This window comes from Natrix helvetica, assembly GCF_964273705.1.
Source record: "Natrix helvetica genome assembly, chromosome: 2".
In the NCBI taxonomy this organism is placed as follows: Eukaryota; Metazoa; Chordata; class Lepidosauria; order Squamata; family Natricidae; genus Natrix; species Natrix helvetica.
Window position 1 is genome coordinate 169,232,337 of NC_138552.1, and position 23,991 is coordinate 169,256,327.

General features: G+C 38.4%; 1 protein-coding gene across 2 annotated transcripts in view; it reads left to right on the plus strand.

Moving 5' to 3' along the window:
- Positions 1–23,991, plus strand: part of KCNQ5 (potassium voltage-gated channel subfamily Q member 5) — a 323,641-nt gene that overhangs the window by 208,063 nt on the left and 91,587 nt on the right. For both annotated transcript variants that reach the window (XM_081943739.1, XM_081943738.1), the window contains one exon: positions 7,254–7,344. In XM_081943739.1, coding sequence (XP_081799865.1) covers positions 7,254–7,344 — 91 coding nt within the window. The remainder of the gene's footprint in view (positions 1–7,253; positions 7,345–23,991) is intronic.

The window sequence follows — 23,991 nt, forward strand, 5'->3', positions numbered from 1 at the left end:
TATTAGATCTCCATCAGTGGTGGGTTCCTACAGGTTCAGACTGGTTCAGCTGAAGCGGTAGTTGCATGGCGGTTTGGGTCGCTGGAATCGGCAGCGACCCAGACCTGCTATACCCCCAAACCAGTTCCCTGGTCTCTTCTGCCATTGCTGGCATGTTTCTGCAAATGCGCAGGACATTTTTCAGTCAACTGCGCATGCACAGCAACGCACAACGGGTGCAAAAGCAAAGCAAGAAGCACGTGTACCAAAAACCGGTAGTAAACCAGTGATCTCCATGGATATTCCAGATGTACTTGATATACTGGTTATGCTTCAACAAAAGTACCATGTTTTTGTATGTTTCTTTCATGTGTGTAGCATAGCCAACTAGATACTGAAGAGTGTGCATTGATCTTCAATGTGTAAAAGAAGATCTCTATCAACCAGTACATGATAGGTTAAATTTTAGATTATTTTTGTGATTAGCAGCCAAAAATCTACAAGATACACCCAAAAGGGTTCAGAAAGCAAAATCTTTCTTGCCCAGTATTCAGAGCAGATCAAAGACAAAACTCTCTGAAAGCTAGCACCGTTTCATAAATAATAGAGAACTCCCAAAGACAGCATGAAACTCCAGGCATAAATCCAACGATGTGCAGTGCAAGTAATCTACTCTTGTAGAATTTTTCTTTACAATGCTAACAACAGTACTGATACTTAAATTGAGTTCATTGAATCCCTTTTACACCAATTTACATTTCTCAATAAATAAATTAACTAATTGAAAAGTCTTCTAGGGAAGTCATGGTAAGAAATACATTAGTTGTTGAGAAGCACTTCAAGAAAGAATAGAAAATTTCCCTGTATATAAAAATAATGAATGCAAACATTTTTCCTGTTTAAATGAAGTTAGGAGACTCTTCTAAGAGGTAATATAGATGATCCAGAGAATATTTTCCTTGCGGAAACAAGTTTTCCAGGAATTGTGCTTCCATTAAAGCACAAATATAATTAATAACCCTTAGAGGCTATGAAGTCAGTTTATATTTCTGAAAAATGTTTTTATTGAAAAGTGATCAAATGTGTGTGCATGTGTGAGAGAGGGCTTTTATTGTTGACATATAAGAAGGGTTAGAGAGATATGAGTGAGGATTTAAACCTGGATCTCCTAGTTCTTATAAAATATTGGGATTTCTAATCAAAAATATTACTTAACTATCTTCTTAGTGGGTGTGGCAGGGGATGGATACTGCAAAATTCCCATTCCCTCCCCACTCCTGAGGAAGGATACTGCAAAATTCCATTTCCCCCCCCCCCCACTCCACTAACCTGCTTTCCACCTCCATTCTCCTGTGCAGGGCAACAAAAGAAGACCAAGCGATCAGCTGGGAGGCAGCAATAGACCGACCATCAGGTGGGAGGAAGTGAATAGATCGGGGGGCAGGTCCAGTCAGAAGTGGTATTTGCTGGTTCTTGAACTACTCAAAATGTCCGCTACCAGTTCGTCAGAACTGGTCAGAACCAGCTGAATACTACCTCTGATCTCCACCTTTCAAACACCTGCACTAACGTCCATGATTCAGAGGGGAAATAATTTTATTTAGGCTACAACACCTCAGCTATCTCTACACCCCACTCTCTGGCCCCTTCGCGCCAAGCTGTGTCAGCCCTGAAGTAGTGAGAAGAAAAACCTCCCTACAGAAACCTAACAAAAGAAAAATGGCCACAGTTCATCCAACTTCAGGGTTGGCAAATGGATTACCAATACAACATCTCCCAATGGATGGATACACACAGAACTTTTATCAAAAAGTGCCAGACCACTCAGCCAACACAAGCTGTGAAAAGAATATCACTGTCATACGTACATTAAAAAAAATAATCTCAGAAACATTCAACAGCTACATGGCATCACCATAGCCTTCAAAACAACTTAAATAATCCAAAGTAGTGGACCCAAAAGATTAAAACGTGAATAATCTACAACATATTGTGTAAGGACTATAACATTATGTAGGATAAACAGTTAGGACACTAGCAAAGCGTCAACACTCAACTGGCAGTAAGATGGTGAAGACTTTTTAATTTCACAATGCATGGACAGACTTAACCATAATTTCAACTGAGCAATGGTGAGCATCTCAAACAGAACATCTCCTCACCATCAATCAACCCCACCCCACCCACCCCCGATAAGCAGGAATTAACACCAGGAGCAATACCAGACAAATAATCAAACTGTAAACAATACCCTAACCAAGAAACTATCAACTCAAACTAATAATAAAGCAGTGAACAACCTAATCAAGGAACTACAAAGGAAAAAAAAACATCATTCCCACCAACAACAATGGCAGAGAAGGTATTGTATATACACAGAGAGCATATCCTACTCCCTTTTAGTACTGAAAACGTTAGCTAGCCAGGTAAGGAAATGACTGCAAGAAAACAACCAAGCTCAGAAAGTGCCAAGGACTTTAATGATTTAACTTGTTTGAAGTCTGTAATTTTAAAACCTTGAATAATCTCTCAGAATCCCTCATTGTTATAACTCAGGCAATTTGCTTTAGTAGTTACATTTCTTCCCTTTTATAGACTTTAAGGCTGCTTATCTGTTGTTTTCTGGGAGATTTAAAATGAGAAAAATAGGATTAGGGCAAGCATCTCATCCTGGTTCCAAACTCTGACATAAATATCCACCATGGCTGTCAAACATAGTGTCAAAATGTGAATATTAATGCTTCAGCTTGCGTAATATATACACTTTTTCACTATTCATTCCTCAAAACCAATACTTTAATTACAAAACATCAACTTTTCAGAAAAGTTTCTCGCTACTTTGGACTGGCTGGCTTCAAAATCTTAATTGCATTGTCCCACTCTACAAAGACATAAAGAGATATATATTACTAAATTCAACTTTTCTCATTAGATTCTGTTGTTTACTGACAATTGCCATCTCAAAAAGAAAACAGTGGTGGTCTTCTTATGTATCTTTATTATTAAATAAATGCATTAAAAATAACTGATTGGGAACACTCCAAACAGTCAAAACAGTATGTTTTATAGCTTTTTACATCAGAATGTAGGGAAACATAACTTTTGGTAATTTATAAAGTAAAAATTCGGGTGGAGCAAGGAGTGTAAAACTCCAGTATAATACAAAAGCACATCTCCCATGTAATATAGGAAATATATCTTACTCTTGAAGTGAAAGTAAATTATATATTAATGCAATTGCTAAAAGCAGCTGTTAGACTGGTTGTTTAGTTAATTTCTCATTTTATATTTTTAACTAACATATCAATTTAAAATATTCTAAATAATAAAAGTAGCATACACAATGTTATGCAAGCAGATTGCTATATTATATGTATTTCCACTTGCTTGCTCTCTTCTGTTCCTTCTATGGGTCTCCCAGATTGGCTCTCAAAGGTCACCCAGCTCTTTGTGAGAGATTTCGGAATCAGGGAAAGACTATTCTTCTGGAAAACCTATTCTGTCAGCAGGCAACCTTTATGACTCTACAAGAAGCTGCAGGAGTCTGTTTTATCTGGTTTCCTCTTCTTTTACAATGAGAGAAATGAGATCAGTAATTCCACTTTTGTCATTCTGAAGAGATGAAAAATGAGTTCAGCATTAACATTCAATGACATACATTAATTGAAGTGCATTGAAATATACTTTGACCTAAGCCACAGTCTTGTTTATTACAAGTAAAGCAAAATTGAAAGTATATAAAAGAGTTCAGAAGCGACCATAAAAGAAGCATTACAGGTTGAATCTTAGAGGAAGGAGGCAGGATTAAAAGGGCTGCCCAGCGCCTTTCATTCATTCTACTAAAAGATCGCTTGATATATTAGAACATTTCTTGCTCACTTGAGGTAGTTATCTTTCAACCATTCTGATTAAATGGTAATAGTCACTAAGGATGTATAAAGCAATTTGTGCACAAGCTGTTCTATGTATGTAGTAACTAGTTTAGGTAATGTGCACCCAAATCAAAATGTACATCTTTAGTCTATATATAGAATGAGATTTTTCTTTTCTTTTCCATTCCCAGGAAGAATGATTATGGTTGCAGAGCAGTTTCTGCCTGCACATTCAGTAAATGTTTCTTGGAAATTTTTGAGGTGGTTTTGACCTATTTTAAGTTTCTCCAAAACTTTAAATTAAAGTTGCTTATTTATTGTCTACTCCTGATAGACTTGAGTTTAAAATTTCAAAACAGGCAGAAAACATGATGAAAATTCCTTAATCACACAACAGATGAACAGACATAACCATAGTTTCAACTAAGAAACTGAGCATCTTGGACCAACCTAAGTCCAAAAAAGCTAGAAAATTCCTGGAAACCTGACACTCTGACAAATCAACCATCAACAGGCAGATAAAATCAAACAACATCTACATCAGGGGTATCAAACTCGATTTCATTGAGGGCCGCATCAGGGTTGTGTTTGCCCCTGGGGGACCAGGGTGGGTGTGGACAGGTGGCAATGGCCAGCTTGACCGTGTAGGGGGCGCCTGTGGAGGCCCCTGCCCTCTGCCAGTGAAAATGGGCTCCCGAGTTCCATTTTTGCTGGTAGAGGCACCATGGGCTGGTCCTTTACATTTTCCAGGGCGGCCCTGTGGGCCAGACCTACGCACCCTACCAGATCCTATCCACAGGTCTTGAGTTTGACATTCCTGATCTATCTAATAATTTTGCAAGCTGGTTGAAGGCAAAAGTCAGGTGAGATGCTAGTGTGCTGATCACTGATTGGAAGCTTATGGCATGGTGGCAATAGACCAGCAGAACCACTGAGTAAAACTTTTAGTGTCTATGTCAAGACAACTGCCATGTGTCTTGTGTTCTGTGTTTTCTATCTCAGAAACTGAAATTTGGCAAAGCAACTTGAGGGAATTTCAAATTTTAAAAAGGAGGCTTTTCAAGGCGTGAGATTATAGACTATCCTCCCAGTTTAGTGTCTAGGATAAGCTCAAACATTGTGGCCTATTCTCTGGTTAAAACCAAGTTTGCCTTTTTGTGGGTGATTATAAGCAGCTTTTCCAGTTTATGGGACTCCCCCAACAGACTTACACAAGAAACAGTCTACCTCCAAATTTAGTGAACAGTTTAACTAAAGAGGTTTTCCTTTCATGCAAATAATTCTTTTCATATACAAAGCTTTCTCCAGTATGTTCTCTTGATAACTGAATTCAGAAGAGGCATATTGAAATACAGAGCCAATTGAGTTTTCCACCTTTTCCCCTAGAAAATAAAAGCTCATGTTTTAAAAACTATGAAAGGATTTGTGCTTAAAATATTTGGTTGTGAAAGAGTACTTCTGTCCTACACTCACAGAAATAAGAGAGGCCAACTCAGATAAACTGTGCTATATACATCCAGAATTAAAACAATTTGAATTTCTAATTTGGGAACAAGTTGCTATCAGTTCATTATTCCCTTCTTAAAGTGTAACTAATAAGATAGAAGTTACAATTGCCACAATCTTATTTTCCAATTGAAGAAAAGCTAAACTATAATCTATTCTTCTCGATTATGCTACTAAGCCTTTATGTGGGTAGTTCCCTGAGCTCTCAGCTATTGAAATCATAGCATTATAAAGTCTAAAGAACATCTCATTTAGCATTCATATTTATGCTTATAAATTTACAAACTGCCCTGTATGAAGGAATGCTTATGCCACATACAATTTTTATCCAAATATTTTTTTAAAATTATAATAGCTTTGGTCAGTTCTCATTTTACTTACATAAACAAGTCACACTGAAAGTAGAAGTGATGGAAAATGTAATCCTCCTGGCTTGTATTACCAAAACTGTCAGTGAACACTAGGTTTGAAAATATCCCATTTTAAAAGGAAGGAGTTAGCATGGAACTTAATTTTCCTTGTGAAAGGCGTGTATGAAATGAAGGAGTAAAAAACTATCATGATGTTACTATGCTTGACCTTGGTAGTTACCACGAACAAGATGTAATTAAATTCACTGTTATAACGTATGAAACTAGGGCAACCACAAAGGAATAGAAGATCTTAAATGCCATGTACAGTGGCATAATGAGCTTGTTAATACACATTCCCCTCTTCCAGCAAAAGGTCTCAGAAAACCACTGATTTTACTAAAGTGAAAAATGGTAGATACTGCATCTGGATATTTCCATTGTTAACCACTGTATTTTGCCATGACACACGAAGCCTTTGTTATGCATGTACAATAAACTATAAGGAAGCAACTTAGTTAGAAATTGAGCAAATATGGATTAATTCATGCTATAGTCAATGGTAATGTAACAGTCATATTTCTCTGGATTTTAAACGGTTCTTATGTTTCCTGCCTGAGAAAACATTGTCAGAAGTGTGCTTCACAGCTCTTAATAAATTATGTCATGATTGAGGAAAGGGATAGATCTGAACTTCACCATTTAGGTGATTGAGATGGGACAAGAGTGCTAAGAAGATTCATTATTTTCCCCCCAACACTTTTCGTGACCACCTTTTTTAGAAATCAAATATTCTTCCAGTTATCATCAAGAAAACAATAGCTGTTTGTCACACTGCATTAGAATTTGGTTTTTTTGCTTTTGCATATTAATTTTGGTTTGTTGAATAAGCTATAACTGATTTTATTCATGTATAGTACTATTCCGTAAATCATGGCATACAAGCCACCAAGGGTTCAGGATGCAGATATTTTAAATAAGTCTTATGGATCAATGTTTCAGTCCTGCAACTGCTTTGGGGTGGGGTACAGAGCAGATTAAGTGAGGGAATGAGGGACAATTTGTTTTGCTAATCTAATGTGTCTTTCTAATGGGCAGGGAAATGCCCTAGGAATAGACAAGTGGACACTTGAAAAGCAATGGGATTGGGGGAGGCCTGAAAAAGCTCAGTTATGTGACTGGAAGCTTCTTTGAACAGCTTTATTTCAATCATTTGTTTAAGAGCTTTCTGTGAAAAAGTCACAAAAATAAATCATGAAGCAACCTTATAAACTAAGTATGGTTATTGTGCACACATCATGTAATGCAACTTGTTTCCATTGTCCCTTTTCCGCAGTGTTACCATATCTTAAAAAAAATAGGAACACCATTTTATATCTTTGGATGGCATTAATAAGCTACACTAGTGAGTTATAGTTCCTTTGTTGCAAGTTGTGCAGCATACAATTTTTATTATAATTATCATTCTGAGATCAGAATGTAGGTATTTATACTTCTCTTTAGCTTTCACTGTCCTCAACTGTTTTTATACTTTTTTGTTTTACAGTTTTCTCCTTGTGTTTGGTTGCTTGATTTTGTCAGTATTTTCTACTATTCCTGAACATACGTGGCTTGCCGCTAGTTGCCTCTTCATTCTGGTAAGTAAAATTTATAAATCCATGTAAATATTCTGTATCGTATACAATATATGCATGTATCTCATTGACAATTCCATTCTGTTCATGCCTAGAAAGAAGTCATGCTCCCAGTAAATGGATGTAAGGTTGTAAATTGAATCTCTCTTTTTAAAAATGTATTATTGTAAATGGGCTATATGTATATAAGTAAGCCTGTGCAACTTATGCAACCCAAGTGGAAACAGCAATCACAAATGAAAATTCTCTTCAACCAAAATATTTGGGACCTCCATAAACTTACAGCAATAGCATCTAGACTTATATACCGCTTCACAGCCCTTTTACAGACCTCTCTAACCAGTCATACTATTGCCCACAACAATCTGGAAGGATGGAGTCTATTGCCCCCATTCTTGGAAGGATGGAGCCAACCTTGAGCCTGGTGAGATTCAAACTACCAAACTTCTGGCAGCCAAATGATAATCCAAAGGAGAATGAAATTCTGTTCTGTTCCAATGTTGTTAAAAAAAAAAGTGGTAGGATTTCATTGCTACATAACCGATAAAGGAAAATCTAGAGAAATTTTGATTAAAAGTCTCGTCTATGTTGGAATTCAGTCTCTAAAATTCTCTAAAATTCAAAGACCTGCTCAATTAAATTCTCTGCTATATTTTCTGATAAATTGTCCTATTCATACAAATACTGTGCAAGTGGCATCAAATAAATGAAATGTGATATTGATACAGCCTTTAAACTGAAGATTAAGTCCAAGAGTAAATAGTTAAAATAGCAGCTTGAGAAGAAACCGTAAGAGGTGGGTCAGATAATCAGAAATAACTGATTTTATATCCCATCTTTGCAACGTTCAGCATCCAAAGACTTCTGCTCATAAACAGAATCAATTCCTACTTCCTGACTCCTAACTTGTTTCTGGTTGTCCCTCCAAAGCAAATTTGAAAAATGCAGGGCAATGTAATGCTGTCTGATAAAAAATATTTAAATTGGAAACGATGTTCATTGAACAAGTTGAGCACTTCAGCTATTCCAGATGTTCCCTGAAATCTGAACTTTGAACACTAGTCATGCCCTGTTGAGCTACACAATGACTATTTACAAAGATAGGGAGTAGGGATATCCATCCCAGTATGAACTGTAATTTTATTAAGAATGCTATAAGAAATTGTATATTGACATTGGATTCTTTGCATTAAGATGCATATCCAGGTCATGCATATATTTCTGCTCTAAGAAATTCACATAAATAACTCTCCTTCTTGTATAAGTATCTTTCCTCCTCATTTGAGAATCATTTTAATGTATTTACATTTTTAATATTCAACTTCTACTGTCAAGAATATTTTATTCATATTTTGGTCAACAGCTTTAGAAGTACTGATATAATCCTTGTTATTTTTTGTATACTATCCCAAAGTAATCAAATAGCTGAAATCAACAGCTTTAGAAGTACTGATATAATCCTTGTTATTTTTTGTATACTATCCCAAAGTAATCAAATAGCTGAAATCATTCCTAAGGTGAATTGAGAGCAATGAATATGAACGTCAGTATTAAAAAAAAAGCATTTGATTTTTTTTATATTATTGTTGTATTAGCCTTTTATCTTTAAACTAATTGAACTGTGTTTTCCACCCTGATATATTTTAAGCAAGCAAAATAAATAAAATATGGATTCTTAACAAACAAAAAAAAGATAAAACAGCACAAAAGTATGATATTTCTTGTATTAATATTTATGTATTATTGCAAGAGATTAATTAACAAAGTTAAAAGAAATGGGTGGATAGACAAAAGTATTAAGTTTTGAAACAGATTTCTGAATACTGAAAAAATAAACATAGAAATAAGAAGAGATGGGGAAGAGCAGGAGGCTAAATACAAAAAGCTCTCACACACCCTATCCCTGTTTAAAATACTGTACATACATAAATCTTTGCACCATTTTCAGAATGTATGTGATATCACATTCAAATTTTGTCTGAAACTACATTTGTTTCATTGGTGCATTATAGTAAGCAGAACATTCATATTTTGAGAAATGCCACAATTCTGCAGAATTATAGCATTTTCAAGACTACAGATTTTAAAAGAGCAAAGTGTACAAAAATCTCTTTCTGACATTATCATGGCAGTGGGTTTGACTTCTTTTTTTCCCCTGGGTGATACCTCATGTTATAAGAGCCAGTTTGGCAAACCTATCAGTAGTACAAGCGGTTGCTTACTAAGAGGTACTACTATGTGCAATCTTGGATGAACAGGAAGAAATGATGTTACATGGCAGATACTATAACCGCAAAAACATCCGTAGTGCATCATTTAGTCTCCTCTGCCAAAATGCCTTCAGATTCCTGTAATTTTCCATTTTAGTCCCAGTAGGTTTAATATAATCTAATAATTTTCTAATACTGTATTCTTCCAACCAAGGGCATACTTTCTGGTTATTGTGGAAACATGCAAATTATCTTTTCTCATATAATCGATCATATTCTCAAAAGCATAGAAAATCATTATTATTTTCTCCTTCCTGTTCCATATTGTTGAAGAAGATTCCCTCCTTTAATTTTCAGAGATGCAGTTTGTTTTGCTAGATACTTCAAATAAATGAGATTAAAAGCAGCTACAGCAACTTATTTGTCATAAATTAGAATGTTCAAAGTGCTTCAAGAAATGCTAAGTTCTACAAAACAGTAAAAAAAAATCTCCAGCCCTGGGAAACAGAGTAATTTGGAAGTGTTTGCTTATGCAATTCATCAAAGCAAGAAACAGTGCTGCAAGTACATTGTGCAAATTAAAAAACCTTGAAGTATGGATTTGAGTAAGCTAAAATGTTTAGCCATATTTATACTTCTAGGCTTTTCACTTGGGAAGATTACAATTGTAATATTTCAGAACAGACCTTCAGTGTTTAAGCATAGATGACAACTCAGTGGAATATGTATCTTGGTAAAAAGATGGTGTTGGAAGATCAAAGGTTTCCTGGTTCGTTCCCAGCCGGGAGTCACCGCTTACGCTTAGAAGAAAGTTTCGTGAAGACAGCCACCTGAAAGTTATGAGCTTTATTGAAGGAAGAAAAAGGAACGGGAAAGATGAGACACAGCTCTGTCGTTCCCGGGTCTGCAGCACCATATACAATTTGGTTTCTCCTTATATACAGTTTTTCTTGCCCCTGGCTATGGTGTAAATTTTAATGAGAATAAAAGTTCCTTTATTCTGGATGATCGCTCTGATATTGATTCTCTTGTCTTTTGGGTTTCATTTGTCTGGTATCTTGCCCTTATGTTAATCTTATCATAAAACCTGAAGAGGATGTTTCCCTGTTATTCGGGGTGCTTATACAAAGAGATCTGTTTTATGCAGATGGTCATGGTGTTCGTGTTATCTTGTAATCATTGCTAGATTCGGGGTTTTCCCAACTCCATTATCCTTTTCCTAATCCTATTATCTTATCTCCTTTGTGACCAAGTGTAACCTCTTCCTGTTTACGTGTGCGTGTTTTTCTCTAGCTTTGGTCCCTGATTATGTATTCATTAATTCGTTCCTGTTTGTGCTCTCTGGGTTATTTTTCGTTACCTTACTACAATGGAACAGTTTAAACTGGTTGAATACATGGAAGTAGTTTTTCGGTAACGTATTCTCATGTATGGAGATTAATAGGGTCAATGAATATGCCTAAGAAATGCAGCATGAATTCTTGTCTTTTTTTGAGGAATTTGGATGACCAGGAAGTCTTAAAAAACGACCCCAGGAATTTTTGCAATTTGATTATTGATAAGGATTGAAATATGGGGAAAAAAGATTTTTTAATTGAAATATTTAAAAAGGTAACTGAAAAATTGTTTATAATATTCAGGAGTCATCGTTTATATATCATTCCCTTTTTTAAATTTTCTTTCTTTTCACTTGGACTTTTCTTTTTTTTCTTCTTTTTTATATTTTTCTGAGTTTCTGCTGATCTTTTATCTTTGCACTTTTAACCTTCATTTAAAAAATTATAAGCAATCCAAATGATAAGATTTAAAATGCTTAAGGACCATCCTTGCAACATCTTGCGTGCATCGGTGGTCAAATTGCTTTTGGAAACAAGAATGGATCTAAGTAGAGGACTAATGAGTAATCCTTGCTTTGTGACATTTAGTGATCATTTGAAATTGTGAGGGCACTAAGTTAGTGGTACTTACAGCCAGACCTTGAAGTTGCAGCCATTGCACAGCTACAGTGGTCTTGTGATTGTGATCTGGAAATTTGATAACCAGCTCATACTTAGGATGCCTGAAAAGTTCTGCATTCACATGATCATCTTCTCTGCTGGCTTCCAACAAGTAAAATAAATGGAAGAGACAGCAGGGAAGGTCATAAATAACTCTGGTAAGTCTCCCTTGCCAATCAGCTGTCATCCTGGCCCCACTGTGCTTGTGCCACACCTCACTGGTCACCTGTGCATCCTCCCCACCCGTAGCATGAAATACCTTGCAGATGCTGCTGTAGCCACCTATGCATTCTCCCTCCCACAGGCAGGAAGCAACAACCCACAGGCCCAAAAGTGCTGCAATTACCTGTGCACCCTTCCTCATCCAGTAGCAGGCATTTTCTGCCCAAAATTGCTTACTCAGGACCACTGTGACACTTGCATATTCACCCTCCCTGGTAGCAGCCACTTAATTGCCTGCCAGCCTGCGCACAAACATCCTGAAACTTGCAACTACCTGTCAGCTTCCTCACTGTCTTTGGTTGTGGAAAGTTAGCACAAAGTTGCAAGGAGGCTTCGTCTAATGACTTATGATCTTTGTTTAACATCAGTAAAAAGGACTTCCAGGATTGCTGTCTATAAGTACTGTCAAGTGATATCACGTTTTATGACCACATCACTTAAAGATGAAAATTCCAGTCCCAATTATCATCATTGACCGAGGACGGCATGTTTAGTACTGATTTGATGGTTAGTGGAATTAGTGGAAATTATGGTTTTCTTTTGTCTGTTCAGAGTCTTTGGTTTTAAGAAATGTATTTTAATCTTCATAGTCAAAGCCTCTAGAGCAGGATTCCATAGTGCTAGCATCATGTGGTGAAGTATATGGAAATGAAAGAGATTTGTGTTGGATACTCGCCTTTAAAAATGTTTCAGTGAAAAAAAAAGGATCATATACCCATATATTTATCACTATCAAGGAATATCAGAAAAGCCTTAACACCTTGATATTACACCTTGTGAGACATACAGAGAGAGAGAGAGAGAGAGAGAGAGAGAGAGAGAGAGAGAGAGAGAGAGAGAGAGAGAGAGGGAGAGGGAGAGGGAGAGGGAGAGAGGGAGAGAGAGCTAATACAACTGCCTAATATGTAATGCAGTCCAGGTTCAATTCCCAGTAAGAGTATGGCTAGCTGATGAGAGCTAAATAGCTTGAAATAGATCTATACTAGTCTCCCTTTATTTATTTATCAGCACAAATGCAACACAAATGTAACAAGGCAACATAAAAAATGGCTTTCTGCCTGGATGGCTCCTAGGGTGAGCCGAAAGACAGAAAAGTATGCTCCCTCCCATATTTGGGCATACCAGGGGTTGTGACACAATACGCACACACGCACACACACCAGCCACAGTGGCACAGTCCATATTGGTCAGGTACAGTTGAAAACAATTGGTCTAATGCATCTGAATATTCATGCTAGGAGGATCCTATAATTCTACTTCAAGGTAGAATGATTGGGAAGCTAGAAAAATACTATATAAACTATTTACTTTCATGTCAGGATGATAGCATTACAGTATTACAATCAGTTTGGACAGTATTATGTTGTAGCTCTGTGATGGCGAATCTATCGCACACATGCCCGAAGTGGTATGCGTGGCCATGTAGCCTGGCACGTGCGGTGTCACCTGTTCCTCTTCCGGGTTTCTGGGGCATATGTGTGCGCAATGATCAGCTGGCCTTCGTGCATGTGGCAGTAGCAGAATTAGGAAGAGCTGGTCCTCTGTTTTCCGGTGTGAGCATGCGCACCGGCCAGCTGATCGCCACATGTGCATGCGTGACAGTAATTAGAAAACTAGCTGGCAGACGCGCATGTGCGTGCCAGAAACTGGAAGTTTATTTTCCAGCATGTACATGCTTCCTGGGCAACTCCTTTTCCAGATTGCGGCCCAGATGAGCACGCACGCACACTCCCTTTTTGGCAGTCAGTGCCAAAAAGGTTCGCCATCACTGTTCTAACTGCTTCAAATGAATACTTACCCCCTTACCAAATAAGAAATACCTGTCCAGTCTCAGCATCTGACAATGCTATTTATTTATCTTGTAGATGTATGTGCAGATAGTCCTTGATTTACAGCAATTCATTTAGCAACCTTTTGAAGTTACAGTGGCAAAAAGAAAAAAAGTGACTTACAACCAGTCCTCACGCTTACAATTCTTGCAGCATCTCCGTGGTCATGTGATCAAAATTTGAGCATTTGGCAACCAGCACATATTTATAACAGTTGCAGCATCCAGGGGTCATATGATCATTGCGACCTTCCTAGCCGTCTTCTGACAAACAAAGTCAATCAGGGCATTCAGATTCTCTTAATAACCATATGCTTCACTTAGCAATTGCAGTAATTTACTTAACAAATGTGCCCCCCCCCCAAAAAAAAGGTCGTAAAATCTGGTGCCACTCACTTCACAACCATATACTTAGCAAGGAAATTCCGTTCCAAATTGTGGTCATAAATCAAAGATTATCTCAATTCTAATCTTATGACGTGCTGGACTTTGGGACAAGAGCCATACTGAAATTAATTAATTTTGGGTACCTTGATTAAGGTACCCAAAATTCTGAAGTCCCTGCCCAAGAGTTCAGTTTTTCTGTAACTTCAGATAAGTGAAAATTCAGGCACCATTTGGCATGCCCATTGCTTTAAATGTTGCATTACATGTTCCTTTAATTGCGCATTTGCTTTTTAAAATTATGTTTTAATGGGTATTACTTTTGTTGCTGAAAATAGGATTAAACCTTTGGGTTTCATGTGAAAAATGCCTGGGAATTTCCTATAATGATTTCATAATAGATGAGTATTTAGTCTCAAAGGTGCTTTTTTTTTTCAAGAGACAACCGGACCGTCTGATTTTTCTTTGAAGACATTTCGCTCCTCGTCCAAGTAACTTCTTCAGCTCACGACCTGGATGACTGAGAATCTCCATAGACATGAGTATTTAGTGGTTCAAAATCTGACATAAACCACTGATATATAGGTAGTCCTAGGACCATTAGCAACCACAGATTTGCTGGCTCTTAGGTCAACAGCTGCAGGGCCAATTAATGTTGCTTTGAGTGGGGGTAGGTTGGAGAGTGGGAGGAAGATCCTGTTGTTTCTTCTGTCTTTGCCTATCTTACAATACAATAGCATAGTTGTCCAACCCCCTGCCTAGGCAGGAAACCCTACACCATTTCAGACAGATGGCTATCCAACATCTTCTTAAAGACTTCCAGTGTTGGGGCTTTCACAACTTCTGGAGGCAAGCTGTTCCACTGATTAATTGTTCTAACTGTCAGGAAGTTTCTCCTCAGTTCTAAGTTGCTTCTCTCCTTGATTAGTTTCCACCCATTGCTTCTTGTTCTACCCTCAGGTGCCTTGGAGAATAGTTTGACTCCCTCTTCTTTGTGGCAACCCCTGAGATATTGGAACACTGCTATCATGTCTCCCCTAGTCCTTCCTTCTATTAAACTAGGCATACCCAGTTCCTGCAACCGTTCTTCATATGTTTTAGTCTCCAGTCCCCTAATCATCTTTGTTGCTCTTCTCTGCACTCTTTCTAGACTCTCCACATCTTTTTTACATCGTCATGACCAAAACTGAATGCAGTATTCCAAGTGTGGCCTTACCAAGGCATTATAAAGTGGTATTAACACTTCCCGTGATCTTGATTCTATCTTATGCTTTGATTAATGGTCAGTTAAATGCTGCATGGCTCATTTTTAAGAGAGCCTCTTTTCCTGTCTTCAACAAAGTGCTAGTGGCAGCAACAATCCTAATAACCATTACTTTGGTCCTGGACCAGTGTTAGCTCTTCAAGGTAGGCCAAGTTAGGAAAACAAACTCCTCACAAGATACTAGAACTATTATAGACATTGTCTATAATAATAGAATCCTGAAAGCCCAACAGTGTTTCTCTCTTCTACCTATCCACCCCGTTGTACCAAAGGGAGCAAAGGTAGGGTCAAATTTATGTTTCTTTCTCATGCTTTCCTGTTTTCCCAGACTGAGCTCATATATAGCTAATGTCCTTCCCATATCTTTGCAAAGATTGTATTCTCTACAATCAAGGAGATACAGCAAACTAGATGCCGATGGAAAACTATGCTGCCTCCTCCAGACCACCCTCCTCATTTCCTCTCTTGAGTTGCAAAGCTCTGTGCAATCCATCAGATGTGTAGCTTAGAAGTGGAGTCAGTGGAGGCTTACCTGCTGATGGAGACAAACTCTCAGACTCTCAGAAGGTTCAATGATAGGGTTCACAAAACAGATTAAGCCATAATAGTGATTTGCTTGATTTTGGCTTAGCAGTGTGTGAACTCAGCCAATCTTTCCTAACCTCCTGAGGAGGATCCATTAGCAGATGACTAAAGATATATATTAGACTCAGACAGATGCATATATCACGCTACAAATGAAAGATCCTAGCCAAAACAATGTCCCTCAAGTGTTGGTGTACATGTCCTCTTTAACCTCTTGGCAACAGCAACATTATTTGGAAGATTAAGAAAATAGACTATCTCTCCACCCTACCTTCATTTTTTTGCCTATTCTGGCTCATGTCCTATGACAATTTAATATTCAGTTGTTTTAAAAAACATATCTTTCATATATACTTCGATTCCTGTGTGATAATGAAAGATGTGGCTTTGATTGCTTTCTATACTGACAACTGCATTTTCTGACAACTGACAACTGCATTTTCTATACTGACAGCCTGCATTTTTAAATTTTTAGGGGTATGCCTTTTAGTTGATTTTAACTTTTACCATTCTGTACAGCTGTATTAGGTTTAATTCATTTTAAGGGTATAGGGTATTTATCTTTTGTATCTGTTTTTAATGAGACGCCTGTACACCGCCCCGAGTCCCTTCGGGGAGAGGGGGCAGTCTATAAATCTTGAAAAATAAATAATAAATAAATAAATAAACTGTTCCCTCTTTTCTCCTCCTCCCCCTTTATTTTTTCATATTGTCCCCAAATTTCAAGGATCCACTTTCCAAAGCACTTGGGTCTGTGTTTTTGTATGTGGGGGAGGGAGACGGGGGAGCAACAATGAATGTGCATCAGGCCTACTCAGAAGAAAACATTATGATCAGTGGTGGGACTCAAAATTGTTTACTACAGATTCTGTGGGCGTGGCTTGGTGGTGTGGCATGGCTTTGTGGGCAGGGCTTGGTGGGTGTGGCAGGGGAAGGTTACTGCAAAATCCCCATTTCCTCCTCATCAGCTTGGACTTGGGAGGCAGAGAATAGATGGGGGAGGGGCCAGTCAAAGGTGGTATTTACCGGTTCTCCGAACTACTCAAAACTTCCCCTACCAGTTCTCCAAAACTGGTCAGAACCTGCTGAATACCACCTCTGATTATGATGTTTCCAAATAAACATGCATTGTAATAAAGCCTTAGAAATTTAGCACAGGAGAAGAAATAAGTAGATAAGCATTACATCAGCAATATGAATTATTTCCAAATATCTTTTTAAAGTATGTGGGCCACCTTTTGGGGACTTAGGCTGCATTCAAATTGTGTGGCACGCCAAAGTTCAAGTGGTGAGGAAAAAACTGGACCCCACGGGGAAACGGGAGAAAACAAAAGACATCATATCAATTTGATCAACCAAATGGCCTTCTCTCCCCCTTCCCCCCCCCCCCCACCCTCAATCAATCCTACTTTGGAAATGTGTGCTCATATTTTAAACATTGTGAAAATTACAGAGCCTTGGACCTCCCAGCAACAGAAAGATTCCAGAACTGTTATCATGAACTCTGATTCCCCCCCCCCTCTTCTAAAACAGAGGCCTAAGGTTGCAAAAAATCAAGAGGAGACTGTATTGAGACTCAGCCCTCTTCACCATCTCTCCCCAACTTTATATCCCATGTCAGTGCTGGGGCAAATCTGCTTATTGGAGGGTCATGCACAGGACATGTTTATATTGGAAGAGGCAGAGAAGTTCGTTTTCACTGGTTTCATTAAACACATACATCTGAATTTACACAGGGGGTGTGAAAAGAAAAAGTTATGAGTTAAACAAGATAAGTATTATTTGCTTTAATCCTTTCTGATGTTTATTTTTGTATAGCCAATTAGCCTTCAATATCCATTTGATATTAGAAAATATATGAGTCTGGTTTTGATACCCCCCCCAAATACCTTTTCTTTTTTGCCAAGTAACAGGTGAAAACTATGAAGACCTCATGATCCAGTATGTATTCTGCAAATTATCTTAAGGTTAGGCTAACCTGGAGTTTTAATTATTGCTAATATTAATTAATGGGAAAACTCATTTTAATGTTAAAATTAGTAAAGGAATTTTATTGTTAAATCCACCAGACAAGCAAAACAATTTAATCCATTTGATTACTTTGAGTATACAAAAGAAAACATCAAGCATAAAGAACAAACTGTAAATAGAATGAGTACTTTAATGTCTTATTAGTTTAAATAATATATTTAAACATATTCTTAAAGAGATGTGTTCTCTTAGATTTAATAGCAATTATCACATTAATTGCCACCAAAATTAAGAACTCTCTCTCTCTGTGTATGTTAATGTGTGCAATCCCAGAGCTTTCTTTAACAAAGCAGCTATGGTTTATTCATACGAAAAAGAACTACAGGAGCTTTAGAAATATTGTACTCTGTTCTGAAATCTGTAGTTGTTAATTATGTCTTAAGCAGGCAATTTGATTATTGGAATTATCTTAGGACAACTTCACTTGAATCCACAGAATTTGTGAACAGGAAAGCAAAGGTAAATTAGGAGAGAAAATAGATTAATGCTGAATATGAACATGCAATCATGTTGAAAATTTTCCATTTCACATTTTGTGGTTCATTATCTCAGGTTTAGAAGCAGATCTGTCCCAGAGCAGGGGTGAACATGTCCATATTTGGCCAATGACTATGCCAGGTCAGGCCAGAGAAGTCGGCAAACAAATAAAAAGCTTAATTTGATTTGGCTGAAATCTATATTTAATTAATATTAGATTACTTAAAACAATTGACAGGATTTCTCACATACATTTTAATGGTTCCCTAATTCTGTCCTGTTAAAGATTACAATTTTGTAGTAATCTCTAAATAAACGCTTCAGAAGTCAGCACAAGTTAGCCACCTCTGTTCTGGAAAACATTATGCAATGCCCTCAGCTATGAGATGTTGGCTCGATTCCTATAAATTGCACCCACTGATGGTTTCTTTTAAGCCTTATTTTAAAAAAAAGATCAGTTGCCCTGGCTTTCTACATTGCATTAAGCCATGAGGAATATATTTTAGGATGAGTAGGTTCACATATTGCGAGAAAACAAAATCTATCATTAGCATTACAGCTTAGCATTACAATATTAATCTCCTCAATTCCTCATTCTCTTTCTCATGCAACTGTTTGATAATAAAGGCATATTGGCATGACACATAAAGCCATGATTGGCAGCCCTGTGTTAGTTTATTAAAATGAGAATTGTCCTCAGATGATCAGGGGGACAAAAAGCTTTCTTTTAATTTCCTGTTACTTATGGAACACTAGCAAACATTATCATCACAATTCCCAGTATTATGCTGCTTCCTCACATGACTGTACCAAAACCATTGATTACATCATTAAAAGTAACACAACAGTCCTGCAGACAGAGGCAGTATTGATACATGAGTGAACAGTGAATAATTATTCCAGGCAGAATCACCAACAAAATACAATGGAATTCCCTAATGGTAAGAGAAAATTCTGTTTCCTTTACCTTCCCTTGCATATAATGCCATCCCAAATATTGAGAAGCTCTTTGGAGCACGTCTCTTAAAGTACTTTGCTGCTTACACCAAATAGAGGCACTTTATGCCTGTTCTATTTCATGACTTCATTGGATAGAGTCCAATAGATTAAAAACTCCGACTTTTCAAATGGATTGGAGTAGAGGAAAGGAAAACATTTGTAATTGTTGGCCAGATCATATTAGTGTGATCTTTGTTAGCAATAGCAATAACACTTAGATTTATATATCACTTTACAGTCCTCTCTAAGCAGCTTACAGAGTCAGCATATTGCCCCCAACAATTTGGGTCCTCATTGATGCAACATACCATCCCCCTAGCAAGTTTATTTGCATAGGCCCTTTTGTAACACTATACCGGTTTGGTGAACAAAGCTGGCAAATTCCATCAGCAAGACCCATGAGGATTTCAGAAAGATGTTTCTAATGCTAGTAAGTTAAAAGCATAATTTTGAAAGGCTTAAAAGTAAATTCTCAGGTAAAATCCCCCACCTCTGGAAGGGTTCTGTTGCCTCAATTGGGAGCAGCTAAGCTCCTTCTGGTTCTTCTCTATCTCTTACACAAGCCATAACAACTTGCAAGCCATAACTTTGGGATCAGCAATTACACAGTCGTCATGAAACATGGGACCTTGGAGTCTTCAAGTTCAACCCTCAGCTTAGGGAGGAAAACCTATACTATTTCAGACAAATGGTTGTCCAATTTCTTCTTAAAAACTTCCAGTGCTGGAGCATTCACAACTTCTGGAGGCAAGTCATTCCACTGATTACTGGTATATTAAACCAAGCACCATTGGTCATTTGCAGGATTTTCTAAGTTTGTTATCCATAAAGAAGCATCTGCACAACACCTTAACTTGAAGGCGAAAAAGGTACATCAAGGTTTAGCACCTTGTCCAAATGTATCCTATGTCATACAGGGTAACATATACAGTATACATTTATTAGCATTGATCTTTATACATTGCAAACAAAGTCACAAAGTGGGATAACAGTCCTACCCCTAAAACCTCCTACTCTGAGAAGTTTGGAAAGCAGTAACTCTTGCAGTAAATAATTTTTTCTCATTTCCTTGCCACCTAAGAAATCCTATTTAATATCATGCCTTCACTTCTTGCCATGTACTTATATACACTATCTCAAATTTAATTGAACTAATTACCTAATTAAATAAATTAACTAATTTGAAAAAGAATTTCTTCAATATAGTTCCATATGGCAGTTTTTATGTTGATATGTAAACATTTTCTATTTTGGGTGGTTATTTGACATTTTACTTCTTTTGCAAGTGCTTACTTTTATCAGATGAAGTGGATTACCTCCATTTTTTAACCCCCTGAAGTGACATTCTATCCATAGTTCTTCACATCCCACTTTATATAAAAAGATTATGACATGTGCAGAAGAGTTTTTTCTATCATGAAGCTTAACAGATTGTATAATTAAATCCACATTTATTTGCATATGAATAAAACAGTAGCTGTCAAGAAAGAACCACTCATTTTTAATATGCTGCTGTTTCACAGCAAGCTCCGTATTATGTATGAGAAAAGAAGGAATCCCTCTTCTAAGATAAAGACTGCAAGTATTGTAATACCTTTTTTTGTTTTGTAATACAACAATATTCTTTTGTGAGATGGCTGACCATATAAATCACTTTAAATAAATAAATAAAAACATTTTCCAAAATCTGTTGATTCTCTAAAAGAGGGAGGGAGGGAGGGAGGGAGGGAGGGAGGGAGGGAGGGAGGGAGGGAGGGAAGGAAGGAAGGAAGGAAGGAAGGAAGGAAGGAAGGAAGGAATATATTCTGTGTATGTGTAAATTGTGTGTGTGTGTGTGTGTGTGTGTATATAAGTGTGTGTATGTATGTGTGTATTCCCTTCCTCTTCCCTCCCTCCCTCCCTCTTTTAGAGAATCAACAGATTTTGGAAAAATCTGTTGATTCTCCAAATCTTTTTGAAGGAAGGAAGGAAGAAAGAAGGAAGGAAGGAAAGAAAGAAAGAAAGAAAGAAAGAAAGAAAGAAAGAAAGAAAGAAAGAAAGAAAGAAAGAATATATTCTGTGTATATGTGTGTGTGTGTGTATGTATGTATGTATGTATGTGTATATATATATATATATATATATATATATATATATATATATATATATATATATATATATATATATATATATATATAATTTATTTATTTATTTATTTATTATTTATTTATTTATTTATTTATTTATTCCACTTGACTATATATATACCGTGTTTCCCCGAAAATAAGACAGGGGCTTATTTTCTTTTGCCCCACGAAATATGGCCTTGGGCTTATTATAGGGGAAGGCTTATTATTTCTGGGGCAGGTGAGAAGCAAGGCGCGCCTTTTACCTTTCCAGCAGCGTCGCGTTCCTCACCATTGTGCTCAGGGAAGTGGCTGGTAAAAAAAAAAACTTCTCACGAGTTCAATCAAACATCTTGAAATCGCGACATTTTTTTTTACCAGGGGCTTCCCTGAATACAATGGCGAGGAACGCGACGGAGCTGGAAAGGTAAGAGGCACGCCTCGCGGCCCAACACTACCCACCTCGCCCCAATGGTAAAGGCAGCCTGCCTGGTTCCCTTCCCCGCCATCCCTTTAACGAGGGGTGGCAGGTGGGGGGGGAGAAACGAAGCATGCCTCTTAACTTTCCAGCTCCGTTTCGTTCCTCGCCCTTTCGCCGATTGAATCCCCTTGTAAAAAAAGCCTCATGAGTTCAACTCGCAAGATTATTTTTACAAGGGGATTCAATGAGCGAAAGGGCGAGGAACGGAACGGAGCTGTCAGTCTCTGGTAGCGCTAGGACACGCGTCTCGCTTCTCCCCCCCCACCTCTCCCCCCTCACTAAAGGGACGGCAGGAGAGGGAACCAGCCAGGCTGCCTTTATCATTGGGGCAAGGTGGGCGGTGTTGGGCTGCGATGCGCACCTCTTTCCAGCTTCATCGCATTCCTCGCCCTTTCGCCCATTGAATCCCCTTGTAAAAAAAATCTCATTAGTTCAACTCGCGAGGTTTTCCTACAAGGGGATTCAATGGGCGAAAGGGCAAGGAACGTGACGAAGCTGGAAAGATAAGAGGTGTACCTCACAGCCCAACACCGCCCACCTCGCCCCAATGATAAAGGCAGCCTGGCTGGTTCCCTCTCCTGCCGTCCCTTTAGTGAGGGGGGAGAGGTGGGGGGGAGAAGCGAGACGCGTGTCCTAGCGCTACCAGAGACTGACAGCTCCGTTCCGTTCCTCGCCCTTTCGCCGATTGAATCCCCTTGTAAAAAAAGATCTCGCGAGTTGAACTAATGAGATTTTTTTACAAGGGGATTCAATCGGCGAAAGAACGAGGAACACGGCGGAGCTGGAAAGGTAGGAGGCGTGCCTCGCTTCTCCCCCCCACCCCACCTGCCGCCCCTCGTTAAAGGGACGGCGGGGAAAGGAACCAGGCAGGCTGCCTTTACCATTGGGGCAAAGTGGGCGGTGTTGGGCCGCGGGGCGTGCCTCCTACCTTTCTAGCTTTGTTGCATTCCTCGACATTATATTCAGGGAAGCCCCTGGTAAAAAAAAAAAAAAACCTTCTCGCGATTTCAAGATGTTTGATTGAACTCGTGAGAAATGTTTTTTTCACCAGCCGCTTCCCTGAGCACAATGGCGAGGAACGCGAGGAAGGGAACCAGGCAGGCTGCCTTTGCCATTGGGGTTGGCGGTGTTTTTTTGCACGAGAAGGAACAGGCAGGAGGGAGTGATCACATTGCTGGCCTGCCGCTGTTTTTGCGGCGAGCCCTCTTTTTGCCCCGGAAGCTGTACCGGCAGGTGGTACAGTGTTAATGGCGGGGACTGGGGGCGGGCTTATTTTCAGGGGAGGGCTATTGTGGCGCATGCTCTGAAAAGCCCGATTGGGCTTATTAGCAGGGCGTGGCTTATTTTCGGGGAAACACGGTATAGCCAAGTGTAAATTAAAATACTTTAATTTGTGGCTTTGTAATGATTGCTTTAATTACTGTGATATGATGGGAATGAACAAACCCAGGCTAGGTTTAACCTAGGTTTTAAATTAATAAATTGATTCAGTAAAAAAGATGTGTGCAAGCATAGATGTTCACATATGGATTTCAACTTTTATCATTTCTTTAGCCAGAAGGCAATCAAGTGGCACCTAGAAACTTATTCTTCATGCTGATAATCACCTATGTAACGCTACATTGGCATAGGGGCAGGTTCTTTGCAGGCATGCCTGCCCACAGTTGTTTCTGCTCACTCTACCAAATCCAACAGGATGGAGATACAATGTCATCTAACAGGGCCAGGAGAGATACCTTCTCTGTTGTGTCTTAACCTATGAAAAAACATCATTCCCAGATTCCCCACTCCCTGGGACCCCAGGTGGATCTAATCCTCTTAGTCTTCCACAAGCTTTAAATACATTGCTTTTCCTTCAAGCACTGGTACTGGGATGTAGCCTACGAGTGCAGTAATCTTTAATGCTTTCTACTAAGCCAGCAAATGGTTGATTAGCTCAGTATGTGGACTCAACCATTGTGATATGTAAACTATCATTTATGCTAAACTGTTCTAAGAGCCCCGGTGGCGCAGTAGTTAGAATGCAGTACTGCAAACTACTTCTGTTGATCATTGGTTGCCAGCAGT